General features: G+C 37.7%; 1 protein-coding gene across 3 annotated transcripts in view; it reads right to left on the bottom strand.

The window, feature by feature from the left end:
- Positions 1-23,177, bottom strand: part of ANO5 (anoctamin 5) — a 73,506-nt gene that overhangs the window by 5,341 nt on the left and 44,988 nt on the right. For all 3 annotated transcript variants that reach the window (XR_005065651.1, XR_005065652.1, XM_037040390.1), the window contains exons 12-21: positions 23,072-23,132; positions 19,693-19,844; positions 17,670-17,744; positions 15,838-16,060; positions 13,779-13,948; positions 13,016-13,113; positions 6,794-6,924; positions 4,115-4,320; positions 2,324-2,502; positions 978-1,083 (exon numbers count right to left, since the gene is read on the bottom strand). Coding sequence is in view for 1 of the 3 variants with exons in the window: in XM_037040390.1 (XP_036896285.1) it covers positions 978-1,083; positions 2,324-2,502; positions 4,115-4,320; positions 6,794-6,924; positions 13,016-13,113; positions 13,779-13,948; positions 15,838-16,060; positions 17,670-17,744; positions 19,693-19,844; positions 23,072-23,132 (1,401 nt within the window). In the remaining 2 variants the exon portion in view is untranslated. The remainder of the gene's footprint in view (positions 1-977; positions 1,084-2,323; positions 2,503-4,114; positions 4,321-6,793; positions 6,925-13,015; positions 13,114-13,778; positions 13,949-15,837; positions 16,061-17,669; positions 17,745-19,692; positions 19,845-23,071; positions 23,133-23,177) is intronic.

Here is a 23,177-nt window from a genome sequence, read left to right as displayed (position 1 = left end):
AGACTTTTCCATGGTTGGGATTTACTGCAGAGTGACAAAGTGCCACCTACTGATCTACCCTTCCCTTACTGGCTTTCAGGGTTTATGACTTACAACAATTTGTACCTTAGTCAAATATCACCGCTGTATTTGTTCTTTTTTATTGCATGTCTTATGTCTATAATTATACTAGAAATCCCATGAGGCAGAAACATAATATATAGTGGACAGAGCAGACACTTGGGAGTGAGATATCTGTCATTAAAACCCAGGTTTAATATGAGCTGATTATCTCTAAACCAAATACCTAATTTTACCAAGTCTGAGATTTATTTTTCAAGGATTAATAATAAAGTCTACATCATGAGGTTACTATCATAGTCTCTGGAGCCATCATATAATAGGTATTCAGGAAAATCAGTGGGTTCTCTGCCCATTTTCTGGCCCTCAGGGATGTGGCCATATTTCTTTTTTCCTGTCACTTTGATATCGTAACAATAGTAAGTGACTAGTAGGCAACCATTATACTGAAAACATCCCTAGGATGCTTTTTATGACAACAAATATGGGTTAACAATTGACTGAGATAATGCTAATTTTCTGCTGAGCAGATACCTTTAGAAACATACGACCAAAGGGAGCAAAGAACTAAGGGGAATGAACAGTAAGAAGGGCTACTAGAACCTAAACAACAAAACAAACAAACAAGCAAAATATAACCAAAGACACTGAAATAAAGAACCAGGCCGACCAGAGGGGAGAGGGGAGAATTTCAGGGGAAAGGGGTTTACAGGAACAAGTACAAAGGACACATGGACAAAAACTAGGTGGGGTCTAGTGGGGTCTATCATAGTCTCTGGATAGACTATGATAGAAATGGGAGGGAGGTGGGGAGGGCTGGGGGGTTGGCTGGGATGGGAGTAAAAGACAAAAAACTGTACTTGAACAACAATTAAATTTAAAAAAGACAAAATAGTAAAAAAAGGGGGGGGGCTTACCTCCATAACTATGATGAAGGTCATCTTGGCAGCAAGGACGTGCCAGAATTGCATATTATGAAAGTACTTCAGATCATGATCGGGAGGATATCTGTAATCTCTATACCTGAAAAATAGAAATACAAAAATTAGCTAGAGCTTCAGAGAGACCTTAGCATAAATTCCTATTCCTTTTAGTTAACCTCCACAGTCCAATCACAGTAAGGTAACTGCTACCTTAAAACATTTCTGTGTTATAATACACAGAGAAAGTAGAAATGATGGCCAAATGTTGCTGATGTAGAGTATAGAGGCAGCAGGAAACGCAAGTGCAACTTCTCTCTCGCCCTTCAAAGACAAATTTTGCTATCTCCATTTCCTCTCTTCCCACCCTCCTTAACACAGTTAATTGTATCCATCACCACAGTGAAACCAACTGTCTCCTCTATTTAAATGGAAGAAACATTTTAATCCTCATCTTATTTGATCTTTTGAGAATAAAACTTGACATTCTATTTCCTTGAAATTCTATTTTTTCTTGGCTTATCTGACACTGCATTTTTTCTTACTATCCTTCTGCTGGTATCCTTACTATCCTAAGTGTTCTTAGCGCTCAAGAAATATGATACAAGTGACCATACTCTTAAAGACTACGCTATGATTATTCTAGACGCAAACATGAACTACGGCAATGCTTCTGTCTGTCTGCGTTGCACCGTTCTGCGGTTTCTTTGTTGGCATCCGCGATGAAACCATTGGTTCAAGATTTAAGTTAAGGGGCCTTGATGTTCTTTCTTTCTTCATATCTATCTATCTGTCTAAAAATCTAAATATATACATGTTATATACAAATTTTACATGAATATAATTATCTTTAAATCCTAGAATAAAACACTCCTCACAGACATGAGACACCAAGTGGGGAAAGAATACGTTTACAAATTCAATTTCACACTCACTGCATGAAACCCTTTAAGTGGGATGATATTTTTATTTTTTTTTCATTCTTTTTTTCAGGATATACAATTAAGTTCAAGTAGATTAAATGTATATATAATACAATTATGCTGTATGATATATAGATATCACAGTTTGGGGGCATTTGATGCTGAGAAATATTTCCAATAAATAGAAAATAAGAGACAACTCAAAACTGATGTTATCTTTACCCATAATACTCTCTTACTTTGGGACATTCTATGTTTCCAAATCAGAACCTTACAATGTATGAATTCCAGAATCGATTTACTTTATTTATCCAGCATTTGTACTGCCCAAAATAAATCCTTTACATTGTAAGGAATGAAGAAAATAAAGAACAAAAGAAATATACCCAAAGGGCAAAATTAAAGAAAACCAGAGGAAACCTGCAAGTGGTGAAGTCTCCTCTTTCCGAAGGCGCAGTGTGGTTTGGTAAGTCATCTATCAGGAATATCGACAGGCTGTTATTGACATAGCCTTTCAAAGGCTCACTGGAGTTTTTTGAATAGGCATAATAATAAACTAAACGAGGAATGATGTCCGATGTAAATGCCACAATAAAAGCCTAAAAAGGATAAAATAAGAGGCAGATCATTAGCTAATAATGTAGTGTGAAAAATGCCTGATTTGTATTGCTCAGTTCCTTGTGCTACAAGGATGCAAAATGATTAAAATGCTATTATTAATCATGTTAATATATGAGTCTTCAGCTTAAAACATGAAATACCTCATTTACAGTATGTGACTAGTGGTCCAAGATTTCACAGCTAGAAAGTGACTAAGTTGAAATTGGAACCTGAGTGTATCTGTTGCCAAAAACCAAGATCGTCCTACCACACCTCTCTATTTCCACACTTCTCACTGTTTCATTCACAGTTCCACTGTCCTGAACCAGATTTGTTTGCCTGAACCAACTCCATATGCTAGAATGGAGGGTGCAGGCCTGTGTGTGTGTGTATGAGGCTGGTGGGGAGGGAATGGAGAGATAAAAGACCCTGAGCTAGTCAATTTCACACAGGTCAGTGCAATTAATTTCAGTATTTGGTTTCATAAGAAGGGTATTTTCCCATCCTTTCCAAAGCTCCAAATAGTATGAACAATGTGTTTCCTTTAGGTTATTAGGTAAGTCAATTTAAAACCACCTGGCTCTGATACCTACAGGTTAGTGGTAGATTTAAAAAAAAACTTTTAATATTACTTTATAGTTACTGGTCTATTCAGTTTTTCTATCACTGAATAAATTTTGGCAGTTCTTATTTTCTAAAAAAGGAGTCATTTCAAATAGATTTTAGAACTTATTGACCTATATACCAGTCTCTCGATTTTCTCACCTATACCTTGTCACTCTTTTCCTTGTTTGAGATTTTTGGAGTTTTGGTTATTTTATTTCTTTTCAATGAGCCAATCCTTGATTTACTTAGCAATTACATTGTTTTTTGTTTGTTTTCTAATTTGATTATTCCTGTTTATGTCTTTATTAATTCTTACTACTTTCTATTGATTAGCTTATATTTTCCTTAGTTACTTAAGTTAGTTTCTTCTTTTTTAATAATAAAAGCATTTATTGCTATAACTTTTCTGTACCAGTGATTTTAGCTGACCTACAGGTTTTCCTTTTAATAATTTCCTCTTTATATAATGAAACTGACTTAGAAGTGTGAATGTTAAATGTTTATTTATTCTTTTGGGGTACTTTATTATCACCTTTAATTTTCATAATATTACTTTAGGTAAATATGGATTGAAAAATTTATGCTTTGAGGAATCTATTTTTATTTCTATTTTTAGTGGTCCATAGACATAACAAGTAATTGTTGTGTATTGTTGTATATTATGTATACAACTCTATGTATAATCAAGATTTAATTGTACTATTCAAATCTTTACACCATTACTTGTTTCCTTGTCATATGCTATGAAACGGTACTGTGGTATTTTAATGAGAGTGATCCTACAGCTTTCCTTGTGGATGATCTTAAAATTTTCCTTGTTTTTCTGAGTTTCCATGTCAGAAAGTTCTCCATGTTGTTTAGTGCATAAAAGTTTAGGAATGTTTTATCTTATTGACTGCCCACGTGATGAAGTCAACATAAATAAAGATTGAGTTAAGCATCATTCACATCTCCTGATCCCCAGGAAAACAAAATACAGTCACCCACCGAAACAGGTCCACTTACATTACTTGCAACAGAAATCACAGTCATTCCATAGAGAATGTCTTGCCAAACACCTATGCTGTGCGCTTTAGCCGCCACAGGTCTCCTGTACTGAGTAGTGAGTTTCCAGGCATCCACTCGGATCTCTATAACATTATTCAAGAGAGCAAGAAGAGGAGCCAAAGGAAAAGAGGCCACAAATAATGTAACAAATCCGAACTGGATTACTGCAGGGAGAAAAGAAAAATTTGCAACTCATTATCATGGAGGGGAAAAGAGGGAACACTGTGCCCAACCCCCGCCACTTCCTGCATTTTGGGAGGATCTGTACCAGCCAAACACTCCAGGTCTCTTTCCAACTGCCCACTTCTCCCCATAAGCAGTGACTAAAACCTGTTTGCTAAAACAGGAAGGAAAGACAGGCCATGCAGGGCTCAGTTCCATACCTGCTGCTTCTTTTGAGACCTGCTTATCTAAAGAAGCATCTACTCTTGTTAGATAAGATATTCTTCTTAAAACATAGTCTTTTATTTTTTAAATATATTTTATTGATTATGTTATTATAGCTGTCTCATTTTTTCTCCCCTTTATCCCCCTCCAACCTGTATCCTCCCTCCCACCATCATTTCCCCACCTTAGTTCAAGTCCATGGGTCACACGTATAAGTTATTTGGCTTCTCCATTTCAGCGGTAACATGCAGAGTTATCAGCAGGGAGGGGGAAGGAGGAGAATGGGGGAAATGGTACAGGGAACAAGAAGCATAAATGGTAGGTATAAAATAGACAGGTGGAGGTTAAGCATAGTCTTTTATTATAGTGTATGTTTAGGTCTATGATGGTCTAGCCTTGACACTGGCCCTGCCACAGCAGTGGGGTAATCAAGTTTTTCTGTCTTGCTGATCTGTGTACTTCCTGAGATCAGGGATAATGACTGATTTGTTTGTATGCTTCCAACAGCCAGCATGTGCTGGGTATATAAAAGTATTCAACTATAAGCCTTATGAATGAATGCATTACTGAAGATTTGTAGAAGCTAACAGACAAAAAGGCATTGAAAAACAAGATACAGTTGAGAATAAACCAGAAAATGAGTTACTGAAACATCAGAAATATATGTAAATTATACGTGGGCAGAGGAAATACACATTTCCTGGAATAAAGTATTCATTAAGGTCCCAATCCTTTGGGACATCTTGACATCTGTCTAAATTAGTTTTACTCTCCTCATTAAGAAGACCTGTGTCAGCTGTCTTCTGTCACCTTTTTTGTTTTTTTGTCTCCAACAATGTTTGGAATAAAAAAACCCACACACCTGGCAGTCTGGGCTTCCCACACGAGTCCAAAATAATCATGAGAAGCACAGAAAGGAGTTCCCACTGGAGGAGGGAAGGATCTTCCACTTGCCCTCTATTTTTAGGTGGATCATGAGTATTTCTGGATTTTAGCTTTTCTTTTAAAATGTTCTCATAAAAAATCAGCCTTGTCATCTACTAAACCAAGTGAACAAATAGCCTCATTTCCTGTCTTCTCTACTGACTCAAGAAGTAAGAAATTAAGAGGGAGTAGTCTATATAAACAGTTTAAATTTTCCATGTACAAATTCTAGATCTTTACCTAAAATCTCTGTGACCCATGGGAAATAAATGAACCCATCCACATTTCAGAATCCTCTCAAACAAAATGCAGTGAATAATGACTACTCTGTTAAATGTTTCAAGATTAGAGATGATGTATGTGAAATATCCAGAATAAATTAATTTAGTTGTGTCTCAATAAATGGTAGTCAATCTTATGAAGCCTTGTATTTCATCTTTTTAATTTCAGAGATCATTTCTCTGATGCATTTATATACAAATCCACTTAAAACTTATATAATTAAAAATTAGCCTTAACACCCCATAAAGTAAGGACTACCTAATTTTACCGCGAGCTGTATATCAGTAAAACAGATTTCTTACTGTGTGTCCTAAACTTACCTATTTCAACCCCGGCATCACAAGTCTGTACTACAGTGGAGAATCAGTAGCAATTTCAGGCCAGCTCTTTCATTCCACCATAATTTTATGGGCCTTAAGAAAAAGTTAAAAAAGCTGTCCTTAAGTTTACCAGAGAAGCAGAGAAGGGTCACTCAAAGGAGACACTCTGAGGAGACTACACAGGCAGTCTCTGTCATTCTCGCTCCTAAAATTTCACCTCAAGATCTCTTCTCTGTTCAACCCTTGGAATATTTTGTGGATGTACTGTGTTCAATCTGGGTTTCCTTGGAATAACTGCTGTTAGTCTTCTTCCTTTTAGCATTAGATAAAGGAAACACTAAAATGTTTGTGCTGAAATGTTTTTCAACTCCTTCTCTCTCTGAGTAATCACTGAGGCAAACAAAAGGAGAAAGCTATTTAAGCTAATTTCAGCCATTATTAAAAAGTGGTCCTTATTTTGTTTTGTTCAAATTAATACTCAATTGATAGGAAAAAATATATGTGAGATTAGTGTTTTGAAATTAAACTTCATTCTATGTTCTGTTTGGTAAGTAAAGTCAATATTGAACCAATCTTTTATATATTAACCCATTTATCTTCTCATCTCAGTCCAGTGATTTACTGAACACTTGCTAGTTGACGGCAAAAAGAAATATCAAGAGCTGAAAAACACTTATTTTAGTCAGCCTCATTCTATGTTTCAAGACAAGGGGTTAAAAATTACCTGTTTCTAAGTATTCATAGAACAGCCCGAGAGATCCAAAAGTTTCAAGGTCATGGTCCTGCTCCCATCGACTGTACAGCTTCTCAGAGTTGGTCCGAGCTTTTCGGCGTCTCCACCAATTTAGAACCAACCTGTTGGAAGTTATCAAAGTAAACACATAAAATAGTTTTCAAAAAGGGTTACAGAATCAGAGTGGTAAATCTGGAAATTGACAGTAAGAGAGGTAAAGAAACAAGATCACAGAACAAGTAGAGCTAAAGTCCACATCAAAACATAGTGTTCTTCTCACAGTACAAGACAAGGTCAAAGTTCTTTATTGGACTGATTAAGAAAACATAACAACACTGATTCTCCCAATGGAAATATATTTACTCAGAGATGGTTCTGTTAAAGAACAAGTGGAGGCGAGCTTCTATAGAGGATGGTTTTTTTCCTATTTTATTCACTAACCTTTCCGTTGTTAAGATACTAAGAAGGACACTCAAGGAAGTGAAAAATTGGTTACAACAGAAAATGCATGACAACGGAAATGCAGAGGCTTAGCTAACATGAAAATAAATGCAGTAATCCTAAACAAAACATTACCTATTTTATAGTTCCTCCATATCATATGAAAAATAAAACATTATGATAATGTTGGATTACTTTAAGGACCAAAGGGATTTTTTTTCATTGTATTAGAAAACCAAACAATGTGATAAACTATATAAACAGATTTAAGTAGAAAATACAAAATCATGTCAATTACTGCAAAAAAACATACTTACTCAAGTATTTCAAGTACTTATTTATAATAGAAAGATAGAGAAGGAAGGAAATTATCTAAATCTAATCAAAGGCATCTAGCATAATTTGGAGGAAAACATCATTTTTAATGGGGAAAAGTTACAAGCATTCTCTTTAGAACCAAGAACAAAGAAAGGGTGTATAAGATCACATTCAAGACTCTACTAGAGATCTTAACCAGCACAATAAGATGAAAAAGTAAAACAATGGAAGTGAAGGTGTAATCTATAATTATTAACAATAATGTGATTCAACTGTCTGCACAGAAATTCTAGATGGAGTTAAACAAAAAATATTAGAATTAACTAGTAGAGTATATCAATATATTTCATTCCTTTATACTCATAGAACAAAAGTATAGAAACGTAATATTTATTAATTTTAAGTACTTATTTATTTATTTTTAGAGAGAGGGGAGGAAAGGAGAGGGGAAGGGTAACATCGGTGTGAAGAAACATTGCCTCCAGCACGCCCACAACTAGGGGCCTGGCTGGGAAGCCAGGCTGGTGTCCTGAAAGGAACTGAAGCAGAGACCTCTTGCTTTGCAGGTCAGCTCTCAATCCATTAAACCAACCAGCCAGGGCTAAAAACCTAATTTTTTAAAAAGATAACATTTATAACAGCAACTAAAATGAAAAGTACTTAGAATTGCAATTAGATTGATATGACCTATATGTAGAAACTTAAATCTCAAAGTCATTAAAGTCCAAGATAAATCTTCATGAACTAAAAGACTTGGCATTATAAAAATGGTAGCTGTTTTTATTAAAACTATTGTTAATCAATATTTTTGAAACAAATATAATTTTATTCAAAATACAAACTATTTTCATCCCCAGTCTGACAAGATGTTTCTAAAATTTACACAGAAGGACAAGAAACATGGATAACCAAGATATTTCTACAGAGTAACACAGTAAATCTTACCCCACCAGACACCAAGACTTATTACAATGCTGTACTAAGAGAGAGCAGGACTGGTGCTGGGCCTGCCCAGTCATGGGCCAGAGTGAAGACTGAGCGATAGGGCTTGGTGTCCTTGTTATATGGCGTAACTAGTGTATAGATACCAGAAAAGTGGGGCAGAGGAACTTCTCAATAAATGCTAACAATGTTCTTTGTTTTTAAATACCAGTTTTATTTTTTCCTCATTGACGCAGGAAATAGCTCACTATAATATTAAGTCTTGAAAACAAACGAAATAAAGTCAGAGAGTAAAATGAGCCCCCCCAAAATAAAACATGCATGTGAAAATTTTGTCAACAATCTAGGTTCAAAAATGTAAGAAGCTTGCAAGAGGAATAAAATATTCCACTTTTGTTAGTCAATATTTGAACTTCAATCTGCTAGAAAAACTTTTGTTTTAGATTTTTATTTATTTATCTTTAGAGGGGAAGGGAAGGAGAGAAGGAGAGAAATATCAATNATAATATTAAGTCTTGAAAACAAACGAAATAAAGTCAGAGAGTAAAATGAGCCCCCCCAAAATAAAACATGCATGTGAAAATTTTGTCAACAATCTAGGTTCAAAAATGTAAGAAGCTTGCAAGAGGAATAAAATATTCCACTTTTGTTAGTCAAGATTTGAACTTCAATCTGCTAGAAAAACTTTTGTTTTAGATTTTTATTTATTTATCTTTAGAGGGGAAGGGAAGGAGAGAAGGAGAGAAACATCAATGTATGGTTGCCTCTCATGAGTCCCCTGCTGGGGACTGGCCTGCAACCCAAGCACGTGCCCTGACTGGGAATCGAACCTCAATTGTGTGGTTTGCAGGCCCTCGCTCAATCCACTGAGCTACATCAGCCAGGGCAGAAAAACTTTTGTTGTAAGCTGGTGGTAGCATCATTTGAAGGTACAGGGAGACACAGAGAGGAGCCTAGCTCATTAGAGAGGGCGTGTTACTCAAAAAGTGGGGAGATGTGTGTGTGTGTGTGTCAGAAATTAAATTTGAACTTCATAGCAATCACAGACTCTTTTTCATATGCAATAAGAATTTAAAAGAGAAAGATAATGATGCTAAAAATTAAGAAATAAGTATATTAGAACATCTTTCTGACCTTGCAGTAGGGAAGGACTTATTAAACAAGACAAGAATATGCTAACCTATAAGAGAAAGATCAATACACTTTATTATATTAAAAGTATGTATTTTTGTCTTCCTATAGCGGTGGTTCCCAACTGGGAGTGACTTAACCACAAGAGTGCACTGGCAATATCTGGAAAATTTCTTGATTGTCACAACTGGGAAGAAAGTAATCTATGGGCATCTAAGGGGTAGAGACCATTTTGCTAAACATCTTACAATGCAAAAGGTAGCCCCCCCCCAACAACAAGTTATCTGGCCCAAAGTGAGTGCTGAGTTTGAGGAATTGTGATCTAATGATGCTATTAAAACAATAAAAAAGACAAAACTTCTGATGGTATAAAATATTTGCAACACATATAACCAATAAGACAAAAACACAGTAACCACAAATTATAAAGCATTCCTACAAATGAGTTAGAAAGATAAACAAGTGAAAAATGGTTAAAAATGAACAGGCATTTCATTGAAGAGAAAATACACATGGCCATAAAATGCTCATTCATGTTCTTAATCAAGGAAATGCAAAATAAGACTAAAATGAAATACCACATATACCCTCCAAATTGGTAAAAATGAACAAAAGGGACACTTGTATCCCTTTTAAATATACTGCTTATATTGAAACTAAAACACAAAGAGATGCAACTGTTGAAAAGGTAACAGAATACCTGAGAATTCTGATGCACTGCCAAACACATGGGCATGTACAGAATGAGAGTCACCGGGAAAAGGAGACTGCCCCATTCAGGACAGAGAGCTTGGCTGGGACCCCGGAAGGGCTTCTACGTGCTCATTTCCAACTACAAACTCTTTATTTTTATTTTTTTTTATTTTTATTTAATTCTTGCTCAAGTACAGTTTTCTGTCTTATATTCCCAGCCCTGCCCCACCCCCCTCCCACTGTTCCAACTACAAACTCTTAAATCCCCACACAGAGACTGTTATCTTCAATTTCATAATAATCTCTTAGTTGCTTTCTTAAAAAAAGGCTTATCATCATGATTTATTTTGAGTTAACTTTGGAATGAGGTATATAGATTTACTTCAAATTTCAGTATTTTGCATATGGACATCCAGTTGTTACAACCCAGTTAAAAACTGTTCTTCGTTCAACAAATTGTTTTTGCAGCTCTATCCAAATACAATGGCCCTATTTGTGTAGATTTATGTCTGCAGCCTCTACCATGTTCCACTGAGCTATACATCTGTCCATTTGCCAATTCCACTGTCTTGATTAATATGGTCTCATATTCAGTTTTAAAATTGAGTAGTGTAATTTCTCCAATTTTATTCTTCTTTATGTTTTGGCTATTTAGTTCCTTTGACTTCTACATGCATTTTAGAATCTGCTTATCTATATCTACAAAATCTTGCTATTTTGATTGGAATAACAAATCTATATATCAATTTGGGAGATAACTGGCATCTTTATTATGTTGAGTCTTCCAATGTAACTCTTTTCACCAAGCTTTGTAGTTTTCAGCATATCAGTCCTACATATTTTTTACATTTATACCAAAGTACTTCATTTTTCTGGAACTAGCAACTTTACTACTAATGTTTCTTGCATCCCACACTCTAATTTTGTATTCTCTTCTTGCTCAAGTACATCTTTCAGTATTCTCCCAGTGAAGTTCAGGGCTAGGAACATAAACTCTTGGTTCTTTTATCTTTGAAAAATGCCTTACTTTCACTAGTACTTTTTATCATGGTAAACTGGTTCTAGAAATTGAAGGGGAACATTCTTTTCATTAAGAATCTTCAAAATGCTCTACTGTCATTTGTATCTAACACTACTTGGTGAGAAATGTGTCGACAGTAGATACTTCTTCCTCTTCAGAAAGATACTCATGTGGCCTCCTCTCGCTCGGGGTAGTCCTGCCGTCTCCCTGCCACACTGCACAGCGTGGGGATTTCTCGGTGCCACTTTCCAGGTCACCGATTCGCTCTTCAGAGAATTCTGTTCAGTGTGTAACTAATCCCATCTATTGTACTCTTTATTGGAAGTACCCTTTTTCATTTACATGTAATTGATTATTCTTTATATTCATTGTTCTTATGTCGTTTACATCTGCATTCAAATGATTTCCTGATCCTTTTTAATGACATATCACCTCCTTCTATGTTTTCAGGCTTTGCCAGAATCTTCTAGCTAGAGTAAGTTCACTGTCTAAAAATTGATTTTGTTAGCAGCCTTGGTAGCATTAAATCTCAACATAAGTTTCAGAATTTTGCTTGTAGGCTTAATTTTACTCATTTTTTCTTTGATTTCCTTGTCTGTCTCTTTCCCTCTCTGCATATTTATTCTCCCTCTTGTGTTTGGTTTAGGGGATACCTCTATTCTGCCCTCAGGGTCTCAATCTAGAGCCAGGACTTAACATTGAACGGTTTGGAGTTATCTCCCTGTGGCGATATTAGGGATGCGGTGATCAACTGCTATTTGAAAGGATGTCTGTGTTCCTCCGTCGTTACTACATGAGCTAGAACCGCAGGGACACTATGAAACTGCGGGGCGCAGGTGGGAGCGGAGGGGAGGGAAACTTCTTTCATGAACAAGAGAGAATGAACACATGTGCTGGTTTAAAATAGACAGGGCTGGGCAAAAGTAGGGTTACAGCTGTGAGTATGCAAATCAGTTTATTGTGTATTATTACTTATTAATTATTGTATTATTTTCTATATAAACAATTGTAAACCTACTTTTGCCCACACTGCAGTTAAACTGGCCAGTCACCTGTTTAAACGGAGGACTGTTAGCACACTTTATACAGCACGTGCTAAATAAACTCGACACTATCATTTCCTAACTAGGAGTCTCGCACGAGTACAGGCTTATGATTCTTTGTCTTTTTATCCAGGGGAATTTTCATCTTATATTTGACATCAACTGTTATCTTGTTTTTCTCTTTTTATGTCTTCATTATTGCTGTGCTTTTTGAACAGACAGCAAACCTCTCATGTATCAGTATCTCATCCCTGTCCAATTTTTGTGTCTACGTGTGTCCATGAAAAATGGATACTTTTAGAGTTTGATTTTTGTTATCTTGAGAATATGCAACATGCAGAATAATCTACAGAAGATAAAATATTTATATATCCCAGCAAAATCTTCCCAGGACAGGGGGACAATTACCTTTCCCTTAACATCACTCAAGCAGCAGAGATGCATACTTAAAAGCCTGTATGTCCTTAATGCATTCGACTGTTGATTAAATGTGAAGGTGTTTTTTTTTAACTGATTTAAATATGGGCTAACAAAGGCACCGTGATAATCAAAGATTTTATTTTCTTCCAGAGGAAATCTCTCATGGTTACTTAAATCAAGCAAAAACTTCGAAGTCATACATACGGGTAGATGGCTTCTTTGATGTTTCCAAAGATCTGTTTCCCAGTCATTATTATGGTCAGCTGCGTTGTCAATTCTATTAGACAGCCTCCAGGGTCACACTAGTCAGAAGAAGAGAAAAAAAGAAGTGAATGATGGAAGATGGGACTTCTGCAACCAAGGAAATCCCCAACCAGAAGAGCAGAGTCTGCCGATTTGGGCTGAAATGGATACTGACACGACACCCAGGGGTAGTTCGTTCAATAGGCCAAGTGTGATCACAGACCAGTGCCAGGCTAGACACATTAGATTCCAGTGTGGAATGTGTTAAGGAGAGATTTCTAGACCTCATTCTTAGACAATTCTGCATCCTTGTGTCTGGGTGAGGGCTGGAAGTTGTTATTTTCTCCATGTGATTTGGAGGCACAGCCAGGGTTGGGAACCCCTGATCTGGACTTTCACCCACGGTGGAGCCCTTTCTGCTATACTTAGAGAAAGTTACCGTTCTTCCTCTGCCGGAAGCCTTCTGGAACACAGAACTCATGTGTTATATTTCATGGCTCCTAGTTTGCTACGAACAATAAGCACAAAATGACTTCCTGCCCAAAAGGAACTGGAATGTCTCTCGGATGGCAGGGTTCTAAGACCAATATTCTCTGTGGACAGCGTCAGTGTCTTACACACTTGTCTTGCAGTTTGAGTAAATGTGAGTTAGTGCTGGGCACAAAGAAGGTATTAACACCGAGTTACTGAGACCACAAAGCTCACCTCTCAAGAGAGCTCTTACCTCTTCGCTTCTCCACACATTAAACAAATACGTGTACTTTCCAGGATAGCCCACAAACTTCCCTTTGAAGAAAGCCACGTAGAAGCAGGACGAGTAAAAATTTACAAACTGGAACAGGAACATTTTCAAGGTCAGACTGCTCTCATACTCCTGGTAAGTTCGAGGAATTTCTGGTAAGTAAAAAACACCCAGGTTTAATAATGCGCTTTCCTGTTTCTCCTTAAATTGCTTTACTCCCTGGGACAAACGGGTATCTAGTTACATTATTCTGGGAGCCTGTATAAATGCTTCCCACTCTGCTTATAATAGACCAATATTAAATTAACTATGGCTCTGCGCTAGCCTTTCCACTGGAGACTTCATGTTAATCCAATCACTGGAGAAGCCCAGGAAGCAGCATTATCACAGGGCGAAGTGCTTGCCTGGAGTCACACAGTCAGAATATGGAATTCACACCCCTATCAGACTGAAGAGCCCTATGTTCACCCCTACACCCCACTGTACCTGACATCCTGTAAACATATCCGATCTCTCATCTATTTTCAATGAGGTTTAAACAAAGTAAACATATCAAGGGCAGAGGATAACTTCCAAACCAAACTGTTTTTCTCTGGTGAATTCCATGCTTATGTAAATTTTTAAAGCCATGTCACACAAATGGTGGTAGCAACAGTCCACACTTCCCTTCTCCTATCATGATCTACCACCATTTAATGACTTCCAAAGATAAGAAAACATTAGGTATTTTTCACAGCACAGTAAAGCACCATGAGGCATAAGAGAGTAAAAGAGCATGTCTTGCTGACCTGATGACCTCCAATCCAACCGAATCCACAGCAGTTTCAGTGACACAAATACTAACACACATTATTCTAGAGACTCCAGTAACACCTCCATTTTAGTGAAATTTAGTTTCATTATTATAAAATCTCAAAAGTGAATGGTCATACTTCAGTACTTGGCTTCAAACTTATCAAAGCCTATACTTGTTGCATTTTGACCAGAAAAAAATTGTTTCAGCACTCGGCACTTGCTCGGGACTTGTCACGCTCGCTAGAACTTGTATGAGACACGATGCCACCCCACAAGCGAAAATGCTTCATCGTCTGGTACTGGGTATTCATCGCTCCTGGCACTCGTCATGAGTCCTGGAACAATTAACGATGATACTGAGGTACCACCGTACAAGTGATCTTTCTCACCGAAGAAAGCTGCCATTTTGAAAGTATTTCACCCTTGGGTGTTTTCTGCTATGATGTTTTTGTCCTTGCTAGCAGAAAAACAGAAGTAAAGTTGAGAGAAGAACTCCAAATTAGAGGATGACAGTTAAGGAAAGTTGCTTCTGAATGCTCGCTGCTGGGTGGAAAACGTGCTCTTCTGGTCCCAGGGAGCATGCGCAGATTGTTGTAGGCGGGGCTCCCGGAGAGAGAGCTCCCAGAGAAGCTGAGGCCCTGAGCCAAGTTTCTGATCTGTTTCCAACTCGCTGGGGCAAGACTTGAAGCGACTCCACTCTGTGCTGCTCTCCCCAGTTCTTCCTCCCACTCCACCTTGACCTCTTTACCCTCCTTCCTGACTTTAGGACACCTTTTACCCTCTTAAAACGAAATGAATCTAGATTCAAAGACATTGCAACTGAAAAGAAAGGCACTAAATTTTACCTTTATTAAGGAGCTGATCTATTGTTCTCATGATGGTTTTCAAAACCAAATACCTTCTAAACACCACACACATGAAATAAAAATGATCTATGCTGGAGAAAAGTAAGAATTTTACTTCGGATTCAACTAATCCCATCAAGGGATGATTAAGATAAGAATGCTCAAAAAGATCTATAGTGTCCTACTTCTTCTTTTTAGTTCTTTCTCCTGCTTTCACTGTATTGGCCTGAATGTAGTTGTGAGGGCGTTCTGAAGCACCGGGCTATTGGGTCTACCCAGACAGCAAAACTGCCTGGAGATGGACCTTGAAAAAATCGACTCCCTGGCGATGATCCAAAAATGGCTGTGAGCACCGGTAGGAACCTTGTTTCGGAGTCATACTAATAATTGGGCCAGCTTACCCATTTTTGTAATCCAGGCAGATATCTTTTCATAAAAGAAATTCAAGATCAGGATGACAATGAAGTTCAAGCAGGATCCAGTGAGTGATGTGGTTATCTGAGGAGTGAGGAAACTTTTGACATGTTTTAAGGATGCGTCACTCTCCATGAAGCTAGAGAAGGTAGCGAAGACTGACAGGCGGTACACAATCACAGCTACCATGCACGCAATGACAAGAGACATCTGTGGAAGAAGAAGAAGACGGGACTGGTCACTCTGGTCCCTGCAGCTCTGCACTGCGTACACTTCTGAAACATTCTGCTCTCTTCATCTTCATTTATTACGCTTAGCAGCTCTGACATGGCAAGGGAACCGAGCCTGTCTCCCTCACGGCCGACATCGGGAAACAGACATCGGGAAACAGACATCGGGAAACAGACATCGGGAAACAGACGCGCCTAAGGCCCGAGTTAGAGACCAGGGACATGAAGCGTCTGGGTAAGTCTGAACTAGAAGAGCATTCGTGGCCTGTGCTCTCACGAGAGTTTAAAAAACTAGTGATAAGGCCAAATCCTGCCTGTGGTCTTACCAGTTTGGGAATGGCCTTGGAGTTAAGAATGTGTTTTACATTTTTCAAGGTTGTAAAGAAAAATAAAGACAATTACGTGCCAGAGACTGTTTGTGGCCCCCAACGCCTAAAATACATCTGGCCTCTTTATAAAAAAATGTTTGCCAACCTCCGCCCTGATTGTAGTTACACACGAAGTGTGTGAAGATGACTTACTTTCCCAAGAAAAATATATTTAAAGATTGTATTTCCCCTCAGAATATTGCTATTTGGTGGCCCGATAGTTTAGATATTTGTATAGATTTGGTATAAGTTTTATATATTTCCCATAGGCAAAAACACAAAAATCTAGGGACGGCTTTATATCAATGCCTAGAGAATTTTACTCTGAAAGTTGAGGCACTGAATCAAATAGAATAAATACTAGAAATAAAAGATAGAAAAACGTTCTGGGATGACACTCCAGAATATTTCTCAAGGAGAAACTGATTGTTACACCATTTATTCTATCCCCTTTCCTTAATGGTTTTTATATCATTTACGAAGGCACATATTTAAAATAGTAAAATCAATACATTTAACAAGTAATGGTAAAATAAGAAATTACAGGACAGTACAGACTGGTAAGGCTAAGCTGTAGTCTATAATTGCTGATTTTTTATACTTCAACATGTTACACTCTCAGAGGTTAACATACTTCTTTTCCTAAAATTAACGTCCAACTGTAAGAGGCACACGTGTGGACGAGAGAGGGCAGGAAACAGATTACGGCAACCGAGGAATCTATTATCTAAAAGGCACAGAGAAAACCTGCCTCCCCCACATGGGATATGATAATTAAATGCTTCAAGTAGATATTTTCTGTCTATCCACCTCAGCAAGATAATGAAAGTTTAATGGTATTAGGTTTTTTTCCTCTTTGTGAAGATATTTTTAATGGTGATAAAGACAAATAAATTATTTTTAAAAACTAACCAAAGAATGTGCAATGGAAGTGTTTAAGCGGGTCTGGTTTCGAGCTATCCCCTAATCCATGAAGAGCTGGGAGCGGGAGAGGGACAGGCTCTCAGAGAAGGCACCGCCCTCTCACCCCAGCTGTCTTTCCAAGGTTTAATTATGGTCCATTATGGAGAGTACAGTGTCTTTTATCTAAGAGTTCTACTCAAGAGAAACAGAGTGGGGAGGAAAAGGAAGGAGGGGCTCACAAGTCGTTCAGGGGAAGACCGTTGGGATAATGCTCCTGTGACCGCTCGGTGAAGAGAGGGGTTTTTGGAAGATGCTCACCCACAATGTCACTGTGGCTCCTGACAAAAAGTACCACGGCATCCGACTGTACAGAGGCATGTAAGGTTCCAACTCCTATAGTTTTGAAGAAATCACAGCAAATTTCAAAATCTACCCTCAAAGGTGGGACTCCAAGCAGTAGTCAAAATCACGACACCCAGTTAAAGCAGAAACCTCCCAGAGTCCACTACAGCTCAGGGAAAGCTGCCTTCTAGGAGGTTCGTTCCCTTTAGGTAGAAAGCGTCAAGGCTCTCAGATGAGCTATTTTACATGTGATATGAGACATCACAGGTACACGCTATTTCTTGAAAGCTGAATTAGAGTGGTATTTAGGGTCTCGTAGACAGGAGGGCAGCTGCTTAAGTAGATACGCTTCAGTGATGTTATAATTTCATTTTAATTCAACTGAACTGAGTAGAATTGTGCTGCTCTGTAACTGCTCTGCATGATATGAAATAGGATACCTTCTTACATTGATGGGATTGTGTTCTTCCACATAGGTCAGGGGCCCAGGCTTTTCCTTTTTTATGCTTTTTAAGTCATTAATGGAAGATAGTTATTATACCAGCTGACATACTGCAAAATATCTATGAACATAATTCTAAATCATATAATTTTATCTGACATACAAGGTTTTACATCTTGTAAATTGTCAGGGCAGACTGAGTGGACACAGAAGTCAACAGGTCCTACAGCTCCATCGAACTGGGGATGTGCACATGTATGTGATTATGTCCACGTGGACGTGCTTGTAGAATGTGTGTATGTGCACATGGTGTGAGAACACATGTGGGTGTCCACATATGGATGGGTGTGTCCCCAATATGGGCTCAAATGTGAAAGTTCTGGTAATTTTTAAGCACTAATGAAGCACTGCAAATAAGTCAAAAAACTCAAGTCTTGATTTCAAAAGCATTACAGCTAAGTGGGTGATTCACAGTGAATCAATACATAATGTTTCATTAGCTAGTTTCAAAAGTAATCACTCAGTACATGTGGTTTTTATGTCAGTTATTTTTGGCAAAGACAAAAGGCCTGCTTTTATTTTTTATCCCATGAAATATGAATAGATACACATAATGTCATTAGTATGACAACATCTCTTTCAAACAATTTCATAATTTCAAACTGTTAATTCCCCCAAGTTGCTAATGTATTTTCTCAGGTGTTTTCCCCCCTTTATGCATTTACTCAATTTTTAATGTTTCAGTGCAATTTAATAAATGCTGCATGAATGCCTGAACCGTGTGAAGCATTTTGAGCATTACACTGCAAGACCAGTGCCCTGAACACAGCAGGAAATTCTACTGAAGAGACTGAGTTAGAGACATAGTCTACTCCCCCTTTAGTAGCATCCATTAACACGGCGATTACAGATTGTGGAAATGTAGGAACTCTAAGAATATACGATCAAGACTCTGGTGTTTGATGGCAAAGAGTTTACCTTCTGCTTTCACATAAAAAACCCTGAGGCACGAAGAAGTCCAATTACTCAGCCAACATACGGCTGGTTTGCCAGTTCAAGATTCCAAAATAGAGACTTTCACCCCAGATGGTTCAGTGAACTTCCCATTATAATCAATTAAAAAGGGACAAGTGGAATAAATTTGATCTAATAAAACAAACATTCATAAACCCAGTATCTTAATATAAATATAATACTAATTTAATTTTGTATATTAACTTTCCTTTCATGTCTACATATTTACACACTACATTTTGAAGCCCACAGCCTTGGGGTTATTTCAAAACAACCCAGGGGCACAGAGGACTGTGTGTGTATAAATAAACGAAGATCACCCACGAGTTAACATTAACTGAAGCTGGGCGACGGGTCCACCCTGAGGTTCATTATAGTCTTCTATACAGTTTGTATGTGGCTGAAATATATCATAAAAGTAAGTAAAGACATTTACAGGATTTATATGCTAGAGAATATTGTAAAGGCAAATTAAAAGGCACATCATCGTTTGAGAGACAACCCCTATGGAGACATGCTGCCCACTGCTGTGTTCTGATCTACCTTGGTCACCGGGTTCATTTTCTTGTGTTTACACATAGCTTCAAATTCAGGTCTCAACTGAAGTTGCTGCTGTTCCTCTTCAAAGTCCACCAGGTCCCACTCATATTCCAGCCTGGCTTGACGCTGTTTCCAAAACTCCAAAAATAGTGTGACTATAGAGAAATAAACAGATAGAAAGAAATATAATTAAGAGATGGCAAAACAAAGTGAATAAGAAACTAACTGGGTTCTCCTCTAGTTTTATTTATTTATTTATTTTTACCGAACTTATTGGGGTGGCATTGGTTAATAAAGTTAGATAGGGTCCAGGTCTACAATTCTGTAATAATTCTGTTCAGGTGTACAGTCATCATCTGTCTATCTCATTGTGTGTTCACTGACCCAAATCAAGTAAGTTCCCCCTATTTTTAGGTAATTTTTAAAATCCTCACCTGAAGGTATGTTTATTGATTTTAAAGAGAGAGAGAGAAACATGGATGTGAAACAACATCAATCGGCTGCCTCCCACAGGTGCCTGGGGACCGAACCCGTCAGCTGGATATTTGCCCTGACCAGGAATCAACCTGCAAACCTCTGGTGTACGGGATGGCTCTCCACTCAGCTGAGCCATCTGGCCAATATCAGTTTGGTTACATGATGGTTCTTCTGTCATTAGTTTGAGGACAAAATTATAAAATTATTAATATTGGCATAACTATGTAGTCACATTGAAATAACTAATATAAAATTCCAAGTTAATTTCTCAGATAGCAGCCATGCAAGAAAAAAATCAGGTTTATTACTCTCTCTCTTCATTAAGATAATTTGAAGGAATATTTAAACTTAGCTTTTTACTAACACCTAGATTTTGTTTGCAAAATCAGTCTTTTACCGAAATCATTCTCTTAGTGAAATCACGTGAGCATTATACCTTAACAAAATTTAAGAAAGATGTAAGAGCCATTCCAGAGAACAGTCTCTCTCTCTCAAATATATATTCTTTGTTCACAACAACATTATTTACAATAGTCGAGCCATGAAAACAACCTAAGTGTCCGTCTGTGGATGAACAGATAAAGAAAAGGTGGTTTATACACACCATGGAATACTACTCAGACATTAAAAAAGGAAAATCCTGCCATTTGTGACAACACGCACGGACCTTGAGGGTATTGCGCTAATTGAAATAAGTCATGCAGAGCAAGAGAAACACTGTAGAGTCTCAATTACATGTATAATCTTAAAAAAGAAAACTCATAGAAACAGAAACAGAGGACAGTTCTGTGGCTGATGGGGGTGGGGTGGGGTAGGGAATGTCCCCTTGTAAAATTAGTAAGTTCTGGGGATGTAATGTACAGGATGGTGACTACAGTTAAAAATACTGTGTTGTGTATTTGACAGTTATTAAGAATGGATCTTAAATATTCTCATCACAAGAAAAAATTGTAACTATGTTAGGTAATAATGATAACTAAACTCACTGTAATAATCATTTCACAATATATACATATGATAAAATCATTATATTTACACTTCAATAAAATATTATATGACAATTATACCTCAATAAAACTGGGGAGAGGGAGTGGAGGTGACCTAAGTATCTAACAATAAAGAACTGGTTAGATAAAGGGTGACAATACAAGGCAATTCTATTCATTCATAAATACATACACAAACAAATCAAACATATACATATTCACTACTACACAAGGAGTCCCATCAGTCACTGTTTGTTTTATAAAGTAGCTTAAATTATATATAATGTTATACTATTTATGGAAAGTTATATGAACACACAAGCTGACAGAGAAAGAGTAAAAGGTTCTAAAAATCATGGCTGAAACAATAATTCTATTTCTGGTAATTTTAACATTTTTTTCCTGTTTCAATCTTCTGCTTGAACTTCCTAAGATGGGTATGTATTTTCATTACAAACAAGAAATTTTTTAAAAAAAGCATTTTCACCCTTTGGTACAAAGCACAACACACATTATTTCAAGGTCTTAATCCCTTGGACAAGTGTTGTTTCTTCCACCTGCACTGCCAACTCATCCTTTAATTCAACTTAACTATTAGTTGTATTTGTACTAAAACAAACATCCTGGAAGTTCTGTGTTCATGGAATTTGGCCACATTCCTCAAAAACCAAAACTATACCAACTCACTGCTACACTCAGCTTTTCTGAAAGAACCAACTGAGGACAGCACGTCCGCAAAACGGCTGCCCCTCTGCCCGTGAGGGACACAGGCTGGTGCTGGGGAACGGTCTCTGCCAGTGGAAACAAATGGGAAGGACTACCTGTAGTTTAATGTGTGCGCCTGTCAGTCACTTCTGGGTCCACTTAATGACAGAGGCAGGATACGGCCGCCACATCACAAAGAGAGTCCACACATCAACTCACCAAACTTAGGGTTGCTGGGGAATTGTTAGTAAGATTTCTCTATCCACTGTTCTCTTTGAATCGGGGCTGCTTTCTCTTTTTTTAAATTTACTGTTGTCCAGTTAGAGTTGTCCCGCCTCTGCCCCCCTGGCTCACCCAAACCCTGACTCCGACCCTCCCACAGTCGGTGTCCCCAGCGGCTGTTCTCTGTGGACCACGGCAGCCAGGCGGAAGTGACGGAAACCCTGACATGCCTCTGCCTCACACACACCCCAAGTGATTTTGTTGTCTCTTTGCCTGGATCAAGCTACCCTTGTATTTTGCCCAGTTTTTAAATGCACATATTTGTGTTTCCTAAAGATTCTTTCTTAACTGTAAGGAAAAAAAAACTACTTTTTTCCCCTGAATTTTGAGACACATTTTAGAAGTCTGTAGGCCTCTTCTCTCTGTTATTCTTACAGAAAATATTGTCCTCTCTGATAGTGGGAGCAACTTCATAACATTTCTACTTCCTGTGTGAAATGAAAAACATGAGATCCTGGAACATTCCCAAAATTAAGGGCCCTTCCACTTAATGTGGAACATTTTTCTCAAATGGAACTGGAAGCTGGCGCTAGAGTCAGCCACAGGGAACTTAGACTATACACCAACTTACTAGCCTTCTGTAACTTTTTTATTCTTATTCCACTTTGTATCCATGACTCAATATCCTCTAGTCCCCAAATATTTATGTTATTTTGTCCTGAATTAACCACTTATTGACCCTCCATTTTACCACAGCTGGGAGATAGTGTGAGCCAAATACTCATGACATTTCCGAAATTAGGTTTTCTCTTAGAGAAATGTGCAGAGGATTCACAGAGGCATTTTGTGTACCAAGAACTGAGGACCACTGATGTGGACTCTGGCAGCGTACTGATGCTAGCCGCAGGATCCAGTCACTGCTGCTGTTACACAGATGGGCCACATAACCTGGAACATGGAGAAAGTCATTTTTTACATCACTACATACTCACCCCAAATTCCCATGAATATTGCAAAGAACACTGTTGACTCATTATCGAACAAATGGGAGAACTGTAAAAACAAAAAGAACATCACAAAGAGTAGATGGAAATGCAA

This window comes from Sturnira hondurensis, unplaced genomic scaffold, assembly GCF_014824575.4.
Source record: "Sturnira hondurensis isolate 20B ecotype Veracruz unplaced genomic scaffold, ASM1482457v3 Scaffold0002638, whole genome shotgun sequence".
In the NCBI taxonomy this organism is placed as follows: Eukaryota; Metazoa; Chordata; class Mammalia; order Chiroptera; family Phyllostomidae; genus Sturnira; species Sturnira hondurensis.
This window is presented reverse-complemented; position numbering and strand designations above follow the sequence as displayed.